Source organism: Lycium ferocissimum, chromosome 4, assembly GCF_029784015.1.
Source record: "Lycium ferocissimum isolate CSIRO_LF1 chromosome 4, AGI_CSIRO_Lferr_CH_V1, whole genome shotgun sequence".
Taxonomy (NCBI): domain Eukaryota; kingdom Viridiplantae; phylum Streptophyta; class Magnoliopsida; order Solanales; family Solanaceae; genus Lycium; species Lycium ferocissimum.
Window position 1 is genome coordinate 66154255 of NC_081345.1, and position 21359 is coordinate 66175613.

The 21359-nt window shown below is 35.3% G+C and overlaps 2 protein-coding genes across 2 annotated transcripts; both read left to right on the top strand.

Moving 5' to 3' along the window:
* Positions 1 to 3779: 3779 nt before the first annotated feature.
* LOC132053616 (beta-galactosidase 15-like) lies at positions 3780 to 14447 on the top strand. Its single transcript, XM_059445702.1, is given in 14 exon segments — positions 3780 to 4193; positions 4302 to 4368; positions 9546 to 9782; positions 9975 to 10063; positions 10151 to 10256; positions 10371 to 10458; positions 10540 to 10658; positions 10753 to 10914; positions 11501 to 11682; positions 11784 to 11887; positions 12004 to 12113; positions 12433 to 12648; positions 13380 to 13594; positions 13908 to 14447. Coding segments are annotated over 14 exon segments (2292 nt in total). The 5' UTR covers positions 3780 to 3984; the 3' UTR covers positions 14296 to 14447.
* Positions 14448 to 16949: 2502 nt separating this feature from the next.
* Positions 16950 to 19696, top strand: LOC132053617 (nicotine N-demethylase CYP82E3-like). Its single transcript, XM_059445704.1, has 2 exons — positions 16950 to 17969; positions 18938 to 19696. Exons 1-2 carry the CDS (start codon positions 17028 to 17030, stop codon positions 19562 to 19564), a joined length of 1569 nt encoding a protein of 522 aa, XP_059301687.1. The 5' UTR covers positions 16950 to 17027; the 3' UTR covers positions 19565 to 19696.
* The last annotated feature ends 1663 nt before the right edge of the window (positions 19697 to 21359 follow it).

The window sequence follows — 21359 nt, forward strand, 5'->3', positions numbered from 1 at the left end:
TAATGCAATCGAATTCCTTAAAGGTAAAGATTTTGGGGCTACAAATTTTACTTGAACTAAGCTAGCTTTCCAAAAAAAATTGAATTCAAGGAACTTTTCAATTGTTATAAACTTCTACATTAGAACGCGACGTAATTTACTAGGCTCTCAAATACTGGGATATAACTCTATCAGATTCTTCAATATTTCATGATTGGGTGAAAATCATTTTCATCCCTCAACTTTGCTTTAAAAATTAAACTCTCCCCTCAACTTTGACAGTAGACATTCTCCCCCCTTTATCCTATGCAATGACTATTTCACCCTTGTTTTTTTCAATCCTCCATTTATGTAATACATTTTTATATTATATATAATAATTTTTTTAATCTAGGTATTTATAGATTCTTATTTAAGTTCATTAACATTATAAGTAGAATAATACTTTTATGAATTTGTAACAAAATTTAATGCTATTTTTTATGATTGTTATTTCAATATTATATGCAGTAAGTATGTATATATGTATGTACATGCATGTGTGTATATTTAAATTTCACTTCTCTCTTTATTCTTTATTGTTTATATAAATAAACAAGTTTTGCTTTGTCACTAATGGAATATTTCTTAAATCACAATAAAATTCATTTATAGTATTAATAAATCATTTTTAAAAATTTGCCTATATTTTATAATTGTTTTTGCATTACCTGCATATAAATATACTTATTAATTTAGTGTGACTTGTTATTTTTCACTTGTATTAAAGTTCTGATTATTTTTAATAAAATTAATTTTTGTTATTCTGCTAATTTATTTTATTATAAACATCATTAACTTATATACTCAATTAGTATTTTTCACTTTTTTCTTCGCCTAGAAGATAATATTTAGTTTTTATAAGAAATTTGTTACATAAATTACAAAAATGAAAAAATAATCATGATTTTAAAGAAGTAAAAAAAAGAAACAAAAGTTGATAATATAAGGGTAAAATAGGCATTTAAAAAGTCAACTAGGATAAACAGGGGCGAATTTGTGTGTAAATTTTGGGTCACGTGAACACATGGTCACTCGCTAATCTCGATATATTATGTGTATAATTCTGAAAATATATCTAATATTAACTAAGTGAACACATGGTCATAGTAGGCTGAGTGCAGCACTGGTCAAAGGTTATCTTTGTATTCTCAAGGTCATAAGTTCAATCCCCTGCTCGAGCAGCTTTTTTAATTGTTGCTATTATTTTCTAAAGCTACCTTTTTACCTTCCTTTTTATATTATTACTCAAGTAAAAAAGTGTTTTTACTTCATATTGCATCATATACTTTTCTTTCCATTATTTCTAATTATACCAAGTCCCAAAAAGTAAAAAAAAAAAAAAAAGAAAAAAAAAACTTGCAACAATGAACTCACGAGTCATGACAATCAAGAAACTTAGAAACCCATAGTTGATAGCTAAGCTGCAAGCCAGCAATGAACCCACCAAAATCCATTAAGTAAAATTAAAGTCCCAAGTTTCAAAAGGCAAAATCTATTCTCCATTCCCATATTTATTCTCTATTATAATATTATTCTCTAATCCCAAAACAAAATATCTCAGAACAACAAGGTGTCCGGTAAGTCTTGAATTCGAATTTCGAACACCCTTTTGGTCTTTTTATTGATTTTTGAATTTGGGTTTCTGAATTTTATTGGTTTTTTTGAGTTTTTGAATTTTGGGGTTTTTGGTTTTTGAAAGCTTATTTTCTTGGTTCTTTTGAATTTTGGGGTTTATGGGTTTTAAGGAATTTGACAAATTTTCATTTTTAGGTTGGGGTCATCATTTTGTTTCGAAGGAGAAGTACCATTTGCCTGCGGCCGTAAAGTTTTGGACCTCTTGGATAGTATTTGCACTAAATTTCGAGCTGGATAGACGGTGATGAACACTTCTCTAATGCGAAAGGGGTGAAATTCCTCTAATTTATTATAAATGTGGAAGAGTGTGATTCCCTTATATTTGAATGCGAAAGGGGTATGATTCCTCTATTTTATTATAAATTTGGAAGGATGTGATTCCTTTATTTTTGAATGCGAAAGGGGTGTGATGCCTCTATTTTATTACAAATTTGGAAGGGTGTGATTCCCTTATTTTTAAATGCGAAAGGGGTGTGATTCCTCTATGTTATTACAAATTTGGAAGGGTGCGATACCCTTATATTTTAATGTGAAAGGGGTGTGATTCCCCTATTTTATTATGAATTTGCAAGGGATAAATTTGTGACTAAGTTGAATAGTTATTTAAATTTGTAGGAATCAAAATGGATAAATACGTGACTAAGTTGTACATTGGACAACCAAGTTCTAATATCCGTTCATCCGTTAGTTTGCATATAGCTCCGGAAATTCAAAGAGAGACATAAAAATTTGCTTCTTAAAACAACTTACTTCTTAAAAAAATTAATTAATTATCTTTTGCTCGGGAAGTCGATGTCCCCATGAAAATTTATATGTTATCTTAAAGCAATGGTGAACCCATCCTCATGAAATCCTGGATTCGCCTCTAAGGATAAAAGGGGGAGAATGTTTATTGTTCAAAGTTGAGGGGGGAGTTTGAATTTTAAAGCATTCTTGGGGGTGTAAATGATTTTCACCCTTTCATGATTAGTGGGTAGTAATAGTATTAATCAACGACATCTTATTAGAATCTTTTATTTGTAGCAAGTTATCGCAGGATATATCCTTGGCAGATATGGATAATTAGGATCTTTGGAGTTTTATTTCCTTTATCTCCTTTTCAAACTACAAGTCATCTCCCTCCAAAAAAATTTTGATCCAAACTACAAGTCATCCCTTCTAGCCTAGAAATATACGAGTACTTATTATGTTATCTGGACTTATCTTTTGTTTTAAAAAAATATCAAAACCACTAAAAATAGTGGCAAAATCAAATAAAGAAGATAGTCTTACAGAAAAGAAAAACTGAAATTGAATTTTAACTTAATATAATATATCGCATTAGACGATTTACTATCTAGGTTTGTAGTTCCAATTTTTGTGTAAAGTTACCTATATATTTTTTGTGACCCTTAAAAATTACTTTAAAAAAAACCCTTAAAAATTATTACTATCAACATATAAAATTACTTCCCGGTTAATTACCTTTTGCCTGACAACTTATACTTATCATTATCTACTCAAACTCTCTTGGTGGACGAGTTTGAGTGAGATTGAACCTGATCCTATACGTAAACATCATTATATATATATATACCTCCTCCCTAATACACAATCATCATTATATTCTTTTCTCTTCAAACCATGGCTTCCTTCAAAACTCCTTTCTTTTTCTTTTTACTAATATTAGTCATTGGTTCTTGTCGTGCTTATCAAGTTTCTCATGATGGAAGAGCCATTACTATCAATGGTGAAAGAAAAGTTCTTTTACCTGGTTCCATTCATTACCCTAGAAGCACTGCTCAAGTAAATTCCCTAGGTTTTTTTTTTTACTACTAAACTTTTCCAGTTTTTTCAATTTATCTTTGTGAAGATACTTTTCATATCTTTTTGTGGTACGAAGGGAGTATATACTTGTACTAATTATGCATAAAAGGGAGTGCTCTCGTGAGCACTAAGTAATTATTCATTTTTAATCATGAATAACGTTAATAATATAAAGTGGATTATTATTTTGAGTCATGTTGACTACCATCTTTTAGTGCTCGGAGATCTTCATGTTGTAAAAGACATGTTGTATAGCAATTTTTAATTTCGTAATAGCATTTAAATTTTCCTGCGTATTTGTGTCCTGCTCGTTAATTTGCCTGTATAGCTCAAGATCCAATCTTCAATTCTATTGCTCCATGTTCGTGAAGATTCAAATTTGTATAACGTCAAAAATATGATTCTAATTTGTTTTGTTATGATGTCATGCATTAATGTTATGTTGGTTTCTTATATTTTGTTTTATTATCCTTTAAATCTTACGGGTTATTATTGATAAAAGTACTTTATTTTTGGTTGTAGATGTGGCCTGATTTGATAAAGAAAGCCAAGGAAGGTGGGTTGGATGCAATTGAAACCTACGTATTCTGGAATGCCCACGAGCCACTTCGTCGTGCATACAATTTTACTGGAAATTTAAATCTAATAAAGTTTCTGAAAACAATTCAAGATGAAGGACTTTATGCTGTTCTTCGTATTGGACCTTATGTTTGTGCTGAATGGAACTATGGGTACGTAATAATAATTAGCTAATTAATCAAATTATTTCACTATTGCCTCTTAGTTCTGTATTGCATTGTCTTTTTTGTTCATCTTTTATTGTTTCATCACTTGTGCAGAGGATTTCCTGTATGGCTCCACAATATGCCTGGAATTGAGTTGCGCACAGCAAACAGAGTTTTTATGGTAATACACGTGCTTTAATTTACAAAGTCAAATTTAGAAGAGATACTTTCGTTTATGTTAGAGTCTGTACATATTTAGTCTCCCATATATTTTGTAATCTTCTATTTTAGGATCCAATATGGTAGAATTCATTAGTCAAATTAGTTCCTAATTTGTAGCCTACAATTATGATGTACATGATGTATATTAACCTATGGAATGAATGAAAAACGGACAGGTAAAATATTCTCTTACATGGTATCAGACTAGGTCTCTCCTAAAACCCTAGCAACCTAAACCCTAGCCGCCGCCAACTTTCTTGCCTTCCTTCTCTTCGGCTCTTCCTCCTCCCTTTCTCCATGGCTGACACCTCCAAGTTGCACCCTGCGACTACAGTCACCAATATCAAATCATGCATTCCTATTGTTCTTGACTATGAAGGCAGCCAATACAACAACTGGGCTACCCTCTTCAAGCTCCATTGCCGAGCAAACTTGGTGATCGACCATATACTACCTCCTCGCCTCCCCACCGTGCCACCACCGGCAACGGCAGCCGAGAAACTTGCTACGAAAGCTCTATGGGAACGGCTAGATGACATTGTTCGTCAATGGATATATGGTACCATATCGAATGATCTTCTCAACACGATCATTCATCAAGGGAGGTCTCTTCACGCCGAGGCATGGAATCGTCTTGTTCATCTCTTTCAGGACAACAAATCGGCTAGGGCTCTTGCTCTTGATGCAAAATTCACCAACACCAAATTGGTGGACTTTCCGAATGTGAAAGCATACTGCACCAGGTTAAAGGTCCTTGCAGATAATCTCGCAAACGTCGGCCACAGAGTTTCCGACGAACGACTTGTGCTTCGTCTTCTGCGTGGATTATCGGAGGAATATAAAACCTTTCGAACGACGGTACAGCACCGTACTCCTCTCCCATCTTTTGATGTTCGGTCGATGCTCGAACTTGAGGAAGACAACCATGGCGAGGATACCATCCACGACTCCGGGTCGAATCTTTGCTCTCGTTTCCCACAATGTTAATCCTCATAATTTTTCTAGTAATGGGCAGTCCAACAATTCTGAGAATGGTTCTAATAATCGAGGAAATTCTCACAATCGCGGAAAGAAGAACAACCGCGGTCGTGGCGGCGGAAACCGCAACAGCCACCGCGGTGGGGCAGAAACGGCGAGGAAGCGGCCGGCGGGGGCGGCCGGCGCCCCGCCCGGGACAATGCGCGCGGCATCGCCGAACCAAGGGGGGCCGCGCCGATCATGGTTCTACCCCCCTTGGGCTGCTTGGGGGCCTCGCCCGTGGGCCACCCCACCGTGCCCCTACCCCACCACCGGGGCGGGCGGCCTCGCGGTGGCGGCCGGCGATCACGGCCGGCTCGGTCAAGGTATTCCCGGTGCTCGTCCTCCTCAGTCATTCTATTCAGTAGCCCCGTCTTCACATGGTGGCTATGCGCCCACGGATATTGACCAAGCTATGCATACAATGTCGTTAAATCCGTCCGAAGACAACAATTGGTACATGGACACCGGAGCCATATCTCACATGACCAACTCCCAAGGTACTCTCTCATCTTACTATCAATTGAGCAAAAATAATAGCATTGTTGTTGGTAATGGTAATATGATTCCTTTTCGTGGTTATGGTCATACTTCCCTTCGAGTAAATCCCTCCCTAACCCTGAAAAATGTTTTACATGCACCTAAACTCATCAAAAACCTTATTTCCGTTCGTAAATTTACTATCGATAATATGGTTTCTGTTGAATTTGATCCTTTTGGCTTTTCTGTGAAGGATTTCCGGACGGGGACCAAACTCATGAGATGTGAGAGTTCGAGTGATCTTTATCCATTCTTCCAACAATTTCAAGCAATCTCGTCTTCCGCACTATTTGCTTTTAGTGTCATCTCTCCTCATATTTGGCACTCCCGTTTAGGTCATCCAGGGGATGTTATTCTAAGTTCTTTACGTAGTAGTAATTTGATTGAATGTAATAAGGCTCGAAACAATGTTTGTCATTCTTGCCCTCTGGGGAAATTAATTAAATTGCCTTTTTATGACTCTCCTTCAACTACTACTATGCCCTTTGACATTGTTCACAGTGATTTATGGACCCTGTTCTTAGCTCTTACGGTCACAGATATTATGTTTTATTTCTTGACAATTACACTAATTTTCTTTGGACTTTTCCCATCAAAACAAAGTCCCAAGTTTATAATTGTTTCTTGGCTTTCCGGATTTTCATTCGCACTCAGTTTGAAAAAGAAATCAAAACTTTTCAATGTGACAATGGGCGTGAATTTAATAATGGTCCTTTTTATAAATTTTGTGAACAAAACGGGATGCTTTTCCGCTTTTCTTGTCCCCACACTTCCCCACAAAATGGTAAGGCGGAACGGAAAATTAAATCCATCAATAATATTGTTCGTACGCTCCTTGCCCATGCATCTATGCACCCTCCTATTGGCATCACGCCTTGGCCATGGCAACGTACCTACACAATATTCTCCCTTCTAAAATCTTAGCATATAAGACACCTACTCACATTATTTATCAAAAGAATCCATCATACTCTCATCTTCGAGTTTTTGGCTGTGTATGCTTTCCTCTCTTTCCCTCCACACAAATTCATAAACTACAATCTAGGTCCACTCCGTGTGTTTTCCTAGGATATCCTTCCAATCATCGGGGGTACAAATGCTATGATTTATCGAGCCGAAAAATAATCATAGCCCGGCATGTGTGGTTTGATGAAAGTTCCTTCCCATTTTCACAAATAAATACCCCATCTTCTACCTCATATGAGTTTTTGGGTGATGATAATTCCCCATTGAGAATCCATTTGTTGCATGACCAGGCCACTGCTCCACCAATGTAGCCCCCTCCCTCTCCTGCACCCCACCACCCGAGCTCGCCCACCTCCTCTTCTTCAGCGTCGGCCCCAAAGAAGCAGCACTCCCCATCGCCCCCGTGCACAGCCGGCTCCGCGCCGCCTCTTGCCATCGCCCAAAGGCGGCCCCCACACCGCCGGTTTCTCCTTCTTCCTCGTCGCCCTTTACCACGCGGCGGCGGCTCACTCCCTCCCCCCCCCCCCACCCGTTCATCACATGACTACACGTAGTCAACATGGGATTTTTAAGCCAAACTTGAAATACCATAATCAAGCCTTAAGTGTCACCACTAATTCCATCTCCCCCATTCCCCGGAATCTCGTTGGTGCCCTTAATGACCCGAATTGGAAAAATGCTATGCAAGATGAATATAATGCTCTTATTGATAGTAAGACTTGGGAGTTGGTCCCTCGTCCTCCGAATGCTAACATTATTCGGTCGTTATGGATTTTTCGGCATAAAAAGAAGTCTGATGGTTCTTTTGAGAGGCATAAAGCCCGTCTTGTAGGTGATGGCAGGTCTCAACGGGAAGGTGTTGATTGTGACGAGACTTTCAGTCCGGTGGTCAAGCCGGCAACTATCCGTGTGGTTCTTACTATTGCTTTATCTCACTCTTGGCCCATTCACCAACTTGATGTAAAGAATGCTTTCTTACATGGCAATTTGAATGAGACCGTCTATATGTATCAGCCTCTGGGATTTCGGGACCCAGCTCGTCCTGATCATGTCTGTCTCCTGCGTAAGTCGCTTTATGGTTTGAAACAGGCACCACGGGCTTGGTATCAGCGTTTTGCTGAATATGTGGCAACCATTGGTTTCTCGCATAGTACATCTGACAACTCTCTCTTCACTTATTGTCGTGGAAAGGACACTGCTTATATTTTGTTATATGTGGATGATATTATTCTAACTGCATCTTCAGACTCTCTCAGACTCGGTATTATGTCCAAGTTAGCTACGGAATTTGCAATGAAAGACTTGGGTCCGTTGAGCTATTTTTTGGGGATTGCTGTCTCCCGAGACAAAAATTCTCTATTTATGTCTCAGAGTTCTTATGCAGAGGATATTCTTGACAGGGCAGGCATGTCACAATGTAAGCCTTGCCCCACTCCAGTTGACACAAAAGGCAAACTCAGCGCTTCTTCAAGCGCCCCGTATGAGGATCCTACGAAGTATCGTTGTCTGGCAGGTGCTTTGCAATATTTGACATTGACTCGGCCAGACATATCATACGCCGTCCAACAGGTTTTCTTGTTTATGCATGATCCCAAAGTCCGAAGATATGGAAGCATTAAAACGCATTTTGCGTTACATTCGAGGTACGATTGATTTTGGCACACATTTATACAGAACATCTCTACAGTCGCTACTATCATATACAGATGCTGATTGGGAAGGATGTCCAGACACTCGACGTTCCACATCGGGTTATTTTGTCTATCTTGGAGATAACTTGATTTCTTGGTCTTCCAAGCGCCAACCTACTATCTAAATCTAATAAGCCGAGTACGGAGGGGTTGCTAATGTTGTCTCGAATCTTGTTGGATTAGAAATCTTGCTTGAACTCAATTGTCCTATTCGTAAAGCAACTTTGGTCTATTGTGACAATGTGAGTGCCATTTATTTGTCTGGGAACCCGGTACAACACCAACGTACCAAGCATATTGAAATGGACATTCACTTTGTTCGTGAGAAGGTTAGACGTGAAGAGGTTCGTGTCCTACATGTTCCGTCCCGTTATCAGATTGCCGACATCTTCACTCAAAGGTCTTCGCGCGTACTCTTTGATGATTTTCGGGGACAGTCCTAACCGTTCGTAAACCTCCCGCTTTGGATTGCGGGGGTGTGTTAGAGTCTGTACATATTTAGTCTCCCATATATTTTGTAATCTTCTATTTTAGGATCCAATATGGTAGAATCCATTAGTCAAATTAGTTCCTAATTTGTAGCCTACAATTATGATGTATATTAACCTATGGAATGAATGAAAAACAGACAGGGAAAATATTCTCTTACAGTTTATGTCCCTTTAGTTAAACTTAATTACCAGCAGCAGCCTAAATATACAAAATCGATGCACTAATATGTATATTATTTGCATATAATATATGTATATTATATGTTTATTTAAATATAAATATTCAAAACCTATGCTGGCTATTTTGCAAACTAGATCCCCAAAGGTACTGGGCTGTAATTTTCCTAATGTAGAATCTAGTAATTCATAGGTAATAAAGTAATACTGATAATTTTCGTGGCACTAATGAAAAGTTTGGTGTAATTAATTAGGATGAGATGAAGAATTTTACAAAATTGATAGTTAACATGGTGAAAGAAGAGAAGCTGTTTGCATCTCAAGGAGGTCCTATTATTCTTGCACAGATTGAGAATGAGTATGGAAATGTAGAGACATCTTATGGAGATGCTGGGAAAGCTTATGTTGATTGGTGTGCTAACATGGCTCAATCTCTTAATATTGGTGCTCCATGGATCATGTGCCAGCAGAGTGATGCTCCCCAACCCGTGGTATTTTTCTTTGTACTTTTTTCATTTTTGGCCCGTCGGCCGAAATTAAATACGGATGCTAGCTAGAATATACAAAACATACACTGATTACCTATATTATATGTATTACCTCGTGGAGGTAGAGAGGTTGTTTTTGAATATTTATTGCTTTTTTTGTTGTATTGATGGAATAAAGTCATATTTTTGTGATAGATAAATACTTGCAATGGCTGGTACTGTGATTAGTTTACTCCTAACAATCCCAATAGCCCAAAGATGTGGACTGAAAACTGGACTGGATGGTAAGTTGTAAAAAATCTTTTTTTATTTATTATTATCTCTAATTCAAACAATTTTTTAACTTACATATAACTCTTGCACTCATAAAGGTTCAAGAATTGGGGTGGCAGAGATCCTCTTAGAACAGCTGAGGACCTTGCATATGCTGTTGCAAGATTTTTTCAAACTGGTGGAACTTTCCAAAATTACTATATGGTCAGTAACCATATGATACAATTCTCTTTTACTTCTAATATTTTATGTAATAATAATACTCTTTTACTTCTAATATTTTATGTAATAATAATAATTTTACTGTAAATTTTGCAGTATCATGGTGGTACAAACTTTGGCAGAACAGCAGGTGGTCCATATATTACCACAACATATGATTACGATGCACCACTTAATGAATTTGGTAAAATAACGAACTTTTTACCTTTTTTCCAGTGTAATGTTATTTACAATTCTCAATTGACTAATTTTTTCGTTGCTTAAGGAACTTTGAATCAACCAAAATATGGCCATCTGAAAGAACTTCATGATGTGTTGCATTCGATGGAGAAAACTCTTACCAGTGGAAACATTACAAACACTGATATGGAAAATTCTGTTTCGGTATGTTGGTTAAAAATTTCAGTATATCATCGATATTATTTATTTAATTTTTCTAAATATTTTTCTGTTAATGCTTTTTTTTTTTTTTTGTAAGGTTACTGTTTATGCTTTGGAAGATAAATCAAGCTGCTTTTTTAGCAATGGAAATACAACCACGGATGCCACCATCACCTATAAAGGTGTTAAGTACAATGTTCCAGCTTGGTCTGTTAGCGTTCTTCCAGATTGCAAAACTGAGGTTTACAACACAGCTAAGGTAATTAATTAAAACCTTTTGCTACATTCAAATTAAATTAAAATAAAATGGATTTAACTTATATTTGCTGACATTATAAGAAAATTGTGGTTTTTTCATTTTTGGCCCCACGGTTGAATTTAATTGCTGTTACTAGACAAAATATACAAACATATACACTAATTATGAATATTATATGTATAAAATATGTATATTATATGTATATTTATAAGGAGCCGTTTGAGCATGATAACTATTCACTTTTTCCCGGAATATTTTTTTCACTTTATTTCAAAATTATTTGGTTATAAAATTTCCAAATCCAAATTGGAGTTGGATTCTGAATTTGGAAAAGTGCTCCATACTTGTTTTCCAACTCCATCTTCATAAATTTCAAATAAAGTGCTGTCTTCTCTTCTTTGCAAAAAATATAACTAAACACAACTCCATCTTTAACTCAAATGTCATAAATTCCAAATGAAGTGAAAAATATTTAGAATCTATGGCCGGACGTCTACTTAATATACAAAACATATACATATGCCGGCTATTATTTTAGTTGACGGTCCAGGCACAATTTAAGTTAACATATGACAAAACATTACAGGTGAACACTCAAACTTCAGTCATGGTGAAGAAGTCAAATGAGGGAGAAACTCTCCAATGGTCTTGGAGGCCTGAGAAACTTGATGACACTGTTCTACTTGGAAAGGGTCATATTTCTGCAAATCAATTGCTTGATCAAAAGGTAGCTAATGATGTTAGTGACTATATGTGGTACATGACAAGGTAATTTAATTGCTCTTTTTGATTTTCTTTAATTTGGACTATAATTTAGTTTCTAGTTACAATTCTGAAGTTCATTTTTTTCTTTTATGTGTTAAAAACAGTTTTAACCTGGGCAAAGATGATCCAATCTGGAGTGATCATATGAGCCTTAGAGTGAATGGGACTGGACACATCTTACATGTCTATGTAAATGGCCAATATCTAGGTATATATTTACAATGTTCTATTTTTTCTTTGTTCCTATTTCATTTGTTTATCTGACTAACTGCTTGCTAAAATCCTAGCTTTGTTTAATTTTCGCAAATTAACTTTTTTTTGCAGGATCAAAATGGGCAACATATGGAATCTTTGATTATGTCTTTGAGAATAAGATTAAATTGAAACCCGGAAAGAATCAGATCGCACTGCTTAGTGCCACTGTTGGCCTCCGGGTAATTTAATATATGAATTTAAATTCTATACAGCGACCGTGTATATATTTCTTTACACTTATATATTAAGGTGATCAACAACTCAAAAGCGTAAATAACCTGCTAGAACCATTTAAAATACATTAGTAATATACAGGTTTTCTCATTTTTGTCCCATCATCCGAAATTAATTACATGCGTTAGCCAAAACATATACACTGATTTTGTATACAATATGTATATCACATGTATATCCTTGTATATAATATGTATATTTATATTTGTTAGATTATTTAGTCTCTGTTAACAACTGAAATATATTATACTTTGGATATAACAGAAATATGGAGCTGGATTTGATTTGACTGAAACTGGAGTGCTTGGTCCAGTGGAAATAGTTGGAATAAATGGTGATGAGCGTGTAGTTAAAGATCTTTCTGCGCATAAATGGTCTTACAAGGTAGGTTTGCATGGAATTGAGAATGAGTTGTTTGCTGCAAAATCTCAATGGCAATCCCATGATGTTCCTATTAATAGGATGATGACATGGTACAAGGTAACATATCTCATCCATTGCTCTTTTTTTCTTTTTCTTACTTCCTTTGAGAACCTTTATTGCCTTGAACTTTTTTATGATCTCATCCACATTGTCTATGGACGACATTGCTTCTTCAAAACCGTTATTATTAATATATTCAACTATATTATCATTAATTCCATTCATTTAAGTTTATATTCAACTATGTTATCAATAACTATGATCAATTTTGTTTGACCTGTAATAGCATGTCAGTTTTTTTTTTTTTTTTTTTTTTGGGGGCTTTTTTTGTTTTTGCCCTGTCGGCTACAGGCAGAGGCGTATCTAGCGTACAAGGTAGGGGTTCAATTGAACCCCAAACTTTCGACTCGAAGCCTAAATTTATGTGTAAAAAATTATTAAAATTGCAATAAATAATAGATATGAACCCCTAACTTTAAAAATATAATGGGTTCAATGCTAAAAATCTTAAGATTGAACTCATAAAATTTAAATTCTGGATTCGCCTCTGGCTACAGACTCTAGCCAAAACATATACTCCACATATTATGCTAATTATGTATATAATATGTATATGTATGTATAGTATATGTATATTATGAATTCAATATGTATATAAAAAACATAATATTTTCCGGCTACTGTTTTGGTGGTCATAAAGTAATTCTGCATTATTTTTAAACTGCAGGTTACCAATCAATGTTTATTAAATAGATTACCTTGTAATCTTATATTTCGTTTTGTATCAGGCTACTTTTAAAGCTCCATTAGGGAATGATCCAGTGGTGTTGGACTTACAAGGTTTGGGGAAGGGGTTAGCATGGGTGAATCGTGAAAGCATTGGTCGTTATTGGCCAAGTTATGTGGCAGAAGAAGATGGTTGTTATACTGACCCTCGTGATTATCGTGGTCCATACACTGATTCAAAATGTAATTCCAATTGTGGTCAGCCTACTCAAAGATGGTTAGTGAAACATACTTCAATGGTTAAATTTAACTCATCATATACTTCGACTTTGTTTTTCATGTCTGGCATGTCGGCTGATTTTAATTCGAGACACTAGCCAAAATATACAACATATACAGATAAATTATGTATATTATATGAATATTTATGTATATATGTACATTTATATATACCATATGTATTTTGTATGTATATTTATACTTTAATATGCATACATTTGCTGGCTATTATTTTCTTGAGCGGTCCAAAAATTTATTATTTCGAGCCGTAGTAACAAGATACTAATCTCACTTATTAACTATTTTTGTAGGTACCATGTTCCACGTTCATTCATGTCTAACGATGACGAGAACGAGTTAGTCTTATTCGAAGAATTCGGAGGCAACCCATCACTTGTGAATTTCCAAACAATTAGAGTTGGAACTGCATGTGGAAATGCTTACGAAGAGAAAATGATGAACATATCATGCCAAGGTCGACCAATTTCTGCTATAAAGTTTTCCAACTGTGGTGAGACACAAGGTACTTGTGGTTCATTTGCAAAGGGCAGTTGTGGAAGCAACAAAGATGTACTGTCTATCATACAAAAGGAATGTGTTGGAAAAGAGAGTTGTTCTGTGGCTGCATCTGAAAGTGTTTTTGGATCGACTAGTTGTGACAATATTGCCAAGAGGGTGGTGGTGGAGGCCATTTGTTAGTCTTAGGTTTTTTCTTTCAGAATATAATAATTTAGTTTTTAATTCTTAGGTTTTTATAAGGTAGCTTTTCTCCTTAGAATGTTTATTTATTAGTACTAATAAATTTGATGTATTCTATGAGTAGAGAATTAATAAGTGGTTTGTTCCTCTCATGATATAGCAATTGTGATTGACTATTATTTAACATTTTAGACTTGCTTAATTTTCATGAGTAAAGAAAATTTGAGCAATCTTCTTGCAAGGCAAGGAAGTCGGAAGTATAATTTTGTCTTCTAAACGGTCTGCAAAAGGAATTGTATTTCTATAGTAACTCAGAGTACTTCATTGCACAAAAGGACTTCTCATGTATTCTTTTCTTAAAATAATTCTGACTAAATTCTATTTGCTTAATTGATCCCTCAGCAAAGTTATTTAATCAAATAATCAACGAGTATTACTTTTCCCTGTATCCTCTTATATTATCTAGGATTCTTCTTTTTTTTTTTTTTTTTTCAAATTTTACGGGGAATGGATAACAGTACTTCACTCAACTGGTCCAACAATTGCAAAACTCCTCAATTGCTCTTATTTCTCAACTGGTTATTCAAAAAACACCGATTATTTCTCACAGATTACCTTTATTAGGTACAACTTTTCGTAGTTGTGTCCTTTAGCCCACCTTCGAATAGATTTGAGTTAGTGATGTTTCTTGGACAATCATGTATATTGCCTGAATATACTACTCCCTTCGTCCCATTTTAGTTTGACTTGACAGGGAGTTTAAGAAATAAAGAAAGACTTTTGAAATGTGTGGTCCACAACAAGCCTTAGATACTTGTGTGGTTTTAAATCATCTCATAAAGTTAAACTGTTTCTAAATATAGAAATGTGTCAATCTTTTTGGGACAGACTAATAAGGAAAGTAAAGACAATCTTTTTGAAACGGAGGAGATAGTATTTTCTAGTGCACATCGTCTTTCTAACACGAAAAATATACACATGCATTGAAATATCTATCCTTCCTTTCATATAAAATACAAACTTATTTTCATATCATATGCACTTATATGAGCCTCTGGATATTTATTCTGAAATCATATCTTTTGCTTGTAAGTCTTTTACAGTTTATGCCCTACTCCTCGAGGTTCTGCAGTTCATCATATTGTAACCATTTCTTTTTCAGACAAAATGATAGCCTAAAAAATCTTATTTGACATATAACTTATATATGTAACCTTGTAAATTCATACTTTTTCATAATGGCAATATGCTTGCCTAGATACGGATAGATACACCTCATGTGGAGAATGATATGATTACATCACATGCAATCCCAAGATACTCATTAAAAACAAGAAAATTTTTGCTTGTTAAATGAAGGAATTTATTGAGGGCGAAGCATTGAATTTAATAATTCAACTAAAATTTGTCTGAATTTAACATCGTCAAAGTCTTGGTTTTTTATATAAGAGAGTTAAGTACAAGTTGTCTTTTAAACGAAATGATTAAAACGTCGGGTCCACGTAGGATATGTTACAGAAATAATGTGAATTATTGTTAAATGTTTAATCAGAAAAAATTATTGGTAGCATGACATGGCATTCCATACATAGTAGGTGAAATTGTGACGTGCATGACGGACGGTGTTGTGCGATGATAGTGAATACTGAATAGAAACATCTTGTGCCCTTTACTTTTAGAATAATCTTTTTCCTTAGAAAAATCATATATGTGCTTCTCAATAAGATCATATAGAAGTAACCAAAAACAAAATTTATTAATTAGTCACTATCAAAACCGTAATCATCATCTTGAGAAATAGGAACCACTACTATCCAACTGGTGAACATCAAGGAGTACGTTGTTTAAATTAAGTGAATAAATTGAAAGTGTACTTTGTATAAATGTCCGATGAATATGAAGAATATTTGTGTAAATCAGAAAACTGCTAGGTAAATCATCTCCCCCATTCCCCCGCCATAAAAAAAAAAGAGTTATGACGCTTCGTTGCAAGTTAGTGTATAAATCACAAACTACATAAGCTACTCCCTTTTTGTTCTAGTTAATTTCAATTGGTTTCATACAACTTCACATATTCAAGTGGTCCAACACGTGAACAATTAACATATCAAATATTCTTTAGAAAGATTTAAATCTGAGATTCTTTACTAACTTGATGGTCATACTACAATCAGATTGCAATTGTTAGGTAAAACGAGGTATTAAAAATGTGTAAATTGACCAATGTCTCAATAAGATACGTATCTCATAACTTCAATTATTTTGTGAAGTGTTAAGCGGTTTGATAATTGAGAAAGACAAATTGTTCATGGTGCATTTTAGTTTGGTGCCTTTGACATGACTTGTCGATTTGTCTTTTGCATTTTCCTGATAAACAAATGGAGTAGCCAAAACTCACGTTATATGCGTAAAAATTGGTAGATATATTTTTTTAAATAAATTGACGGCTACAATTTGTTTACACTATGAATATATATAACTTTCATTTTTTTCACCGTAATATAAGTTAAACTGGCACGACTAAAAGTTAATCTTTAGTTGCTACGTGTCCTTTTTATGCAAGATCGTGTACCCACATCACGATCTTGTAATCAAAAGAAAAAGTTATTTGACTTTTCAAACAATAACACCTAAAATAAGACTTTTCAGCACAAGCACATGCAATATATGAGAGCCCAAATCTTTGATACCTTCTATAGTTCGAGCCTCCTTCTTTTAAGTTCCTCGACCTAATGGATTATCATTTTTCTTCCAATTTGCAAGCTGTTTTAGGGCTTTTAGCCTTTGTGTTCTTGTCCATAATCTTACGGAGAAGAAAGACATTCACTACCAAAAAATTAGCCCCTGAAGTCCCTGGAGCATGGCCTATCATAGGCCACCTCCTTCAGCTGAGTGGTACGGGTGAGAACATCCCATTTGCTCGGACTTTAGGGGCGTTGGCCGATAAATATGGACCTATTTTCACTTTGAGAATGGGGATGTATCCCTGTTTGGTAATCAGCAATTGGGAAGCAGCTAAAGATTGTCTCACAACTCATGACAAGGATTTCGCGGCCCGACCAACATCCATGGCTGGCCAAAGTATTGGTTACAAGTACGCGAGGTTCACTTATGCTAATTTCGGTCCTTATTATAATCAAGTGCGCAAGCTGGCCTTAACGCAGGTACTCTCGAGTACTAAACTCGAGAAAATGAGGCACATACGTATCTGTGAAGTGGAAAATAGCATCAAAGACTTATATTCTTTGACGCAGGTAAAAAAGAATGAAGTGATCAATATAAGCGAATGGTTTCACCAATTGACTTTGAACATAATAGTGAAGACCATATGTGGGAAAAGATACAACAAAATAGAGGAAGATGAGGAGGCAAAACGTTTTAGGAAGGCCTTTAAGGGCATCATGTATGTTGTCGGGCAAATTGTTTTATATGATGCAGTGCCTTTTCCATTGTTCAAATATTTTGATTTCCAAGGGCACATAAAATTGATGAAGAATATTTATAAAGACTTGGATTCTATTCTTCAAGGTTGGTTGGATGACCATATGAAAAAGAAGGGTGTAAACAATCACGAGGATGAAGATGCCATAGATGCTATGCTTAGGGTGACAGATGTTAATGAATTCAAAGCCTATGGCTATTCTCAGGCCACCGTCATCAAGTCAACTGTCTTAGTAAGTTTATGTCGGCATTGCTGTTTAATTTTATACCTAGCACAGTTTCAATTTATGAGAGCTTATTTAACTGACATAGAATTTGAAATAGGAAGAAGGAGTCTTGTAGTAACGGTAAAATTATCTCCGTGTGATTTATAGGTCACGGGTTTAAGCCGTGAAAGCAGCCACTACTGCTTGCATTAGAGTAGACTGTCTATATCACACCCCTTGAGTGCGACCCTTCCCTGAACTTTGCTAACGCGCAGATGCTTTGTACATCGAGTGCCTTATTTTTAGAATTTGAAATAGAAATTAAGAGTTTTAAAACCTGTGAGCTGAAATACTTCCTCTGTCTTATTTTAACTATTGATTTAGCTCAGAAAATTGGCCCGGTATAATTGTTACTTTAGGAATTCAAGACTAAAGTAGTTAATTATTTCCAACTATAACCTAACATTTTAAAAAAGTAGATCTTGTTAATACTGATCAATTCTTAAAAAGCATCTTATAAATAGGAATAACTTAATAAATTATACTTTTTATTGGTTTTCTTATTGGGTGTGAAAAATGCTAAAATAATAGTTAAAATGAGATGGAAGGACCATGTGGTAGAAATATTTATGCAGCTATAAGACTTTTGAAACTTATAATGTTAGCAACTCCATAACATTTATATGACTGTGAAAAATTGCCATTAATAGTAAAATTATATGTTTTAGTAAATTAATTGTTTTCCAACTAGAAAGATTCTTTTTGAAATAAATTAAAAAAGAAATAGGACCAGATAAACAGGAAAGGCGAATACCTATTTAGTACACTTCGGTAAATATTCCCAAAAACTATCTAAAGCACTACGATATTTTCCATTATGCTTACAGTTATTGTGTATTGTCTAAGTGCATAAACTGATGATGCATTACAATATAGTTCATTGTAATTAGCATTTGTTTTCTAACTGTAGCAAATTAAATTATGTATATATGCAGAGTTTAATCTTGGATGGCTCTGATACAACATCTGTTCATTTGATATGGATAATGTCCTTATTGCTGAACAATCCACATGCTATGAAACAAGCCCAAGATGAGATAGATACAAAAGTGGGTAAAGAGCGATGGGTCGAAGAAAGTGACATAAAAAATTTAGTGTACCTTCAAGCTATTGTTAAAGAAACATCGCGCTTGTATCCACCTGTTCCCTTACTATTACCACACGAAGCAGTACAAGATTGTCAAGTGGCTGGTTACGACATTCCAAAAGGTACTCGTTTATATATTAATGCGTGGAAAATACATCGCGATCCTAACATTTGGTCGGAACCTGAAAAATTCATGCCAGAGAGATTTTTGACAAGCAAAGCAAATACAGATGCCCGCGGTCAGCATTTTGAATTCATTCCGTTTGGTTCTGGAAGACGATCTTGTCCAGGAATAACCTTTGCGACCTTACTGACACATTTGACTTTTGCTCGTTTGCTTCAAGGTTTTGATTTTAGTAAATCATCAAACAAGCCAATAGACATGACAGAAGGTGTAGGCATTACCCTGCCTAATGTAAATCAAGTGGAAGTTCTGGTTACCTCTCGTTTGTCTTCTAAGCTTTATGTATTTTGATAGTGTAAATTATCTGACATGGGTGTAATAATTGATGTTTTAATCTGTTTCTGATAAATTTTATTACTTGAATAAATGTGTAACTTTTATATAAATGCAAGATTGATTATTAAGTTCTAAGCTTCCATACTATCTTTAACCTTTTTGGTCTTTTAATTCAGCACAATTGTTTCTACGAATAAATTAGTACTCTACTGACTTGTCCTTATATATAAGACATGTTAAGTAGTTGTCACAACTCAAATTAAAGGATTTCGACCGGTACTCCACAAGAGTTCTATTCACCAAGGGAATCCTAAGTCTTATCAGTTATCATTGAACTAGTTAAAGTTGTTGGCATAAACAATTAGCTTATTTCGCCTTGTCAAAGCTTTTTGATGTCTGGAAGTGACAAATTCAATTAGGTTGACTTTTTAAGAGAAAATTAAAAAATGAGTGAATTTATTGATAAAAAACTAAATTAAGCGACTTTACTCAATAATTTCACATAGTGTTGACCATTTGAGAAATTTACTCACATAAAAGTGGGTAAAGAGAGGTCTGCGGAAGATCTTGACATCCAAAATTTAGTTTACCAATTCAGGCTATTGTCTAAGAAACAGTGCGCTTATATGCACCAGCACCTTTGCTAGTTCCACACGAAGCAGTGCAAGACTACAGTCGTTGGTTACAACATTCCAAAGGGTACTAGTTTGCATATCAATGTTTGAAAGATACATCATGACCCTTATAATATTTGGTCGGATTCTGAAAAGTTTATGCCCGAGATATTCTTGACAAGCAAAAGCAAATATATATAGATGCTCGTGGTAAGCATTTTGAATTAATTCCTTTTAGTTTTAAGAGACGATCTTGTCCAGGAATAACTTTTGCTACCGTGTTCACACTGTTTACCCCGAATTACGGGTAACAATTAAATTTGTAAGTGGTGAATAGAATATGTGGATGAATTTAATCTTTTGGTTAATATGGAATTTTCCGTGGGTTCGTATATGTTTATATATATATATATATATATATATATGAATGTGATATAATGTGAGCTAAGGTAGATTTTGTAAGACAATAACAATCATGAACTGAAAAGGACGAGCTAATCAACGTGTATAATGAGCTCGATTTAGTGGAACTACTCGGATCCGAACCAAAATACTTGAGAAGATCTTTATAATATATGCTGATTACAATGTTGTGGAATGAGAAAAAGCCGACCGAAAAAGGAAAGGGTTACCCTCTATTTATAGGTAATCCTTTATGGGTCCTCTAGTACAATGTTAAAAAGCCTTTCTAAGAAAAATCCTAAAATGGATAAGGCCCAGCCGTATGGTCTGACACCCGTACCGTTGTTAGCACAAATGGCGGAACGGTTTGGTGACGCGTGGCAGTACCATAACTGATTGTCCGGATGGAAAACCGGATAAGCTTATTGGGGGTCGGATCTGCTGTGTCTGGTAAACACCCTCGATGTTGAGGCAAGGTTGATCGTGCTCGTGCCAATTCAGCCTATCTCTTGTTCTGATTATATCAGACACAAACTGGTCCGGTTTTTACCGTATACAGATAGTCCCCACACTTTCCGGACTAGAGTTTCACCGAAGTGACGGGAAGTGGAAAAGACTCCCCCGGTGACTTCCTTAATTAGTTCATTCTTATCTTCAAAAAAATAAGCGGGAAATGTAATGCCCCATCACGTCATGTCCTTCTGACTTCGGCCACGTGTCTCATTCCTAATGGCTAGCTTCGGTAACCGCCTCAGGCCATGTCGCTTCAAATCACGTCTCATTAATATTTCATA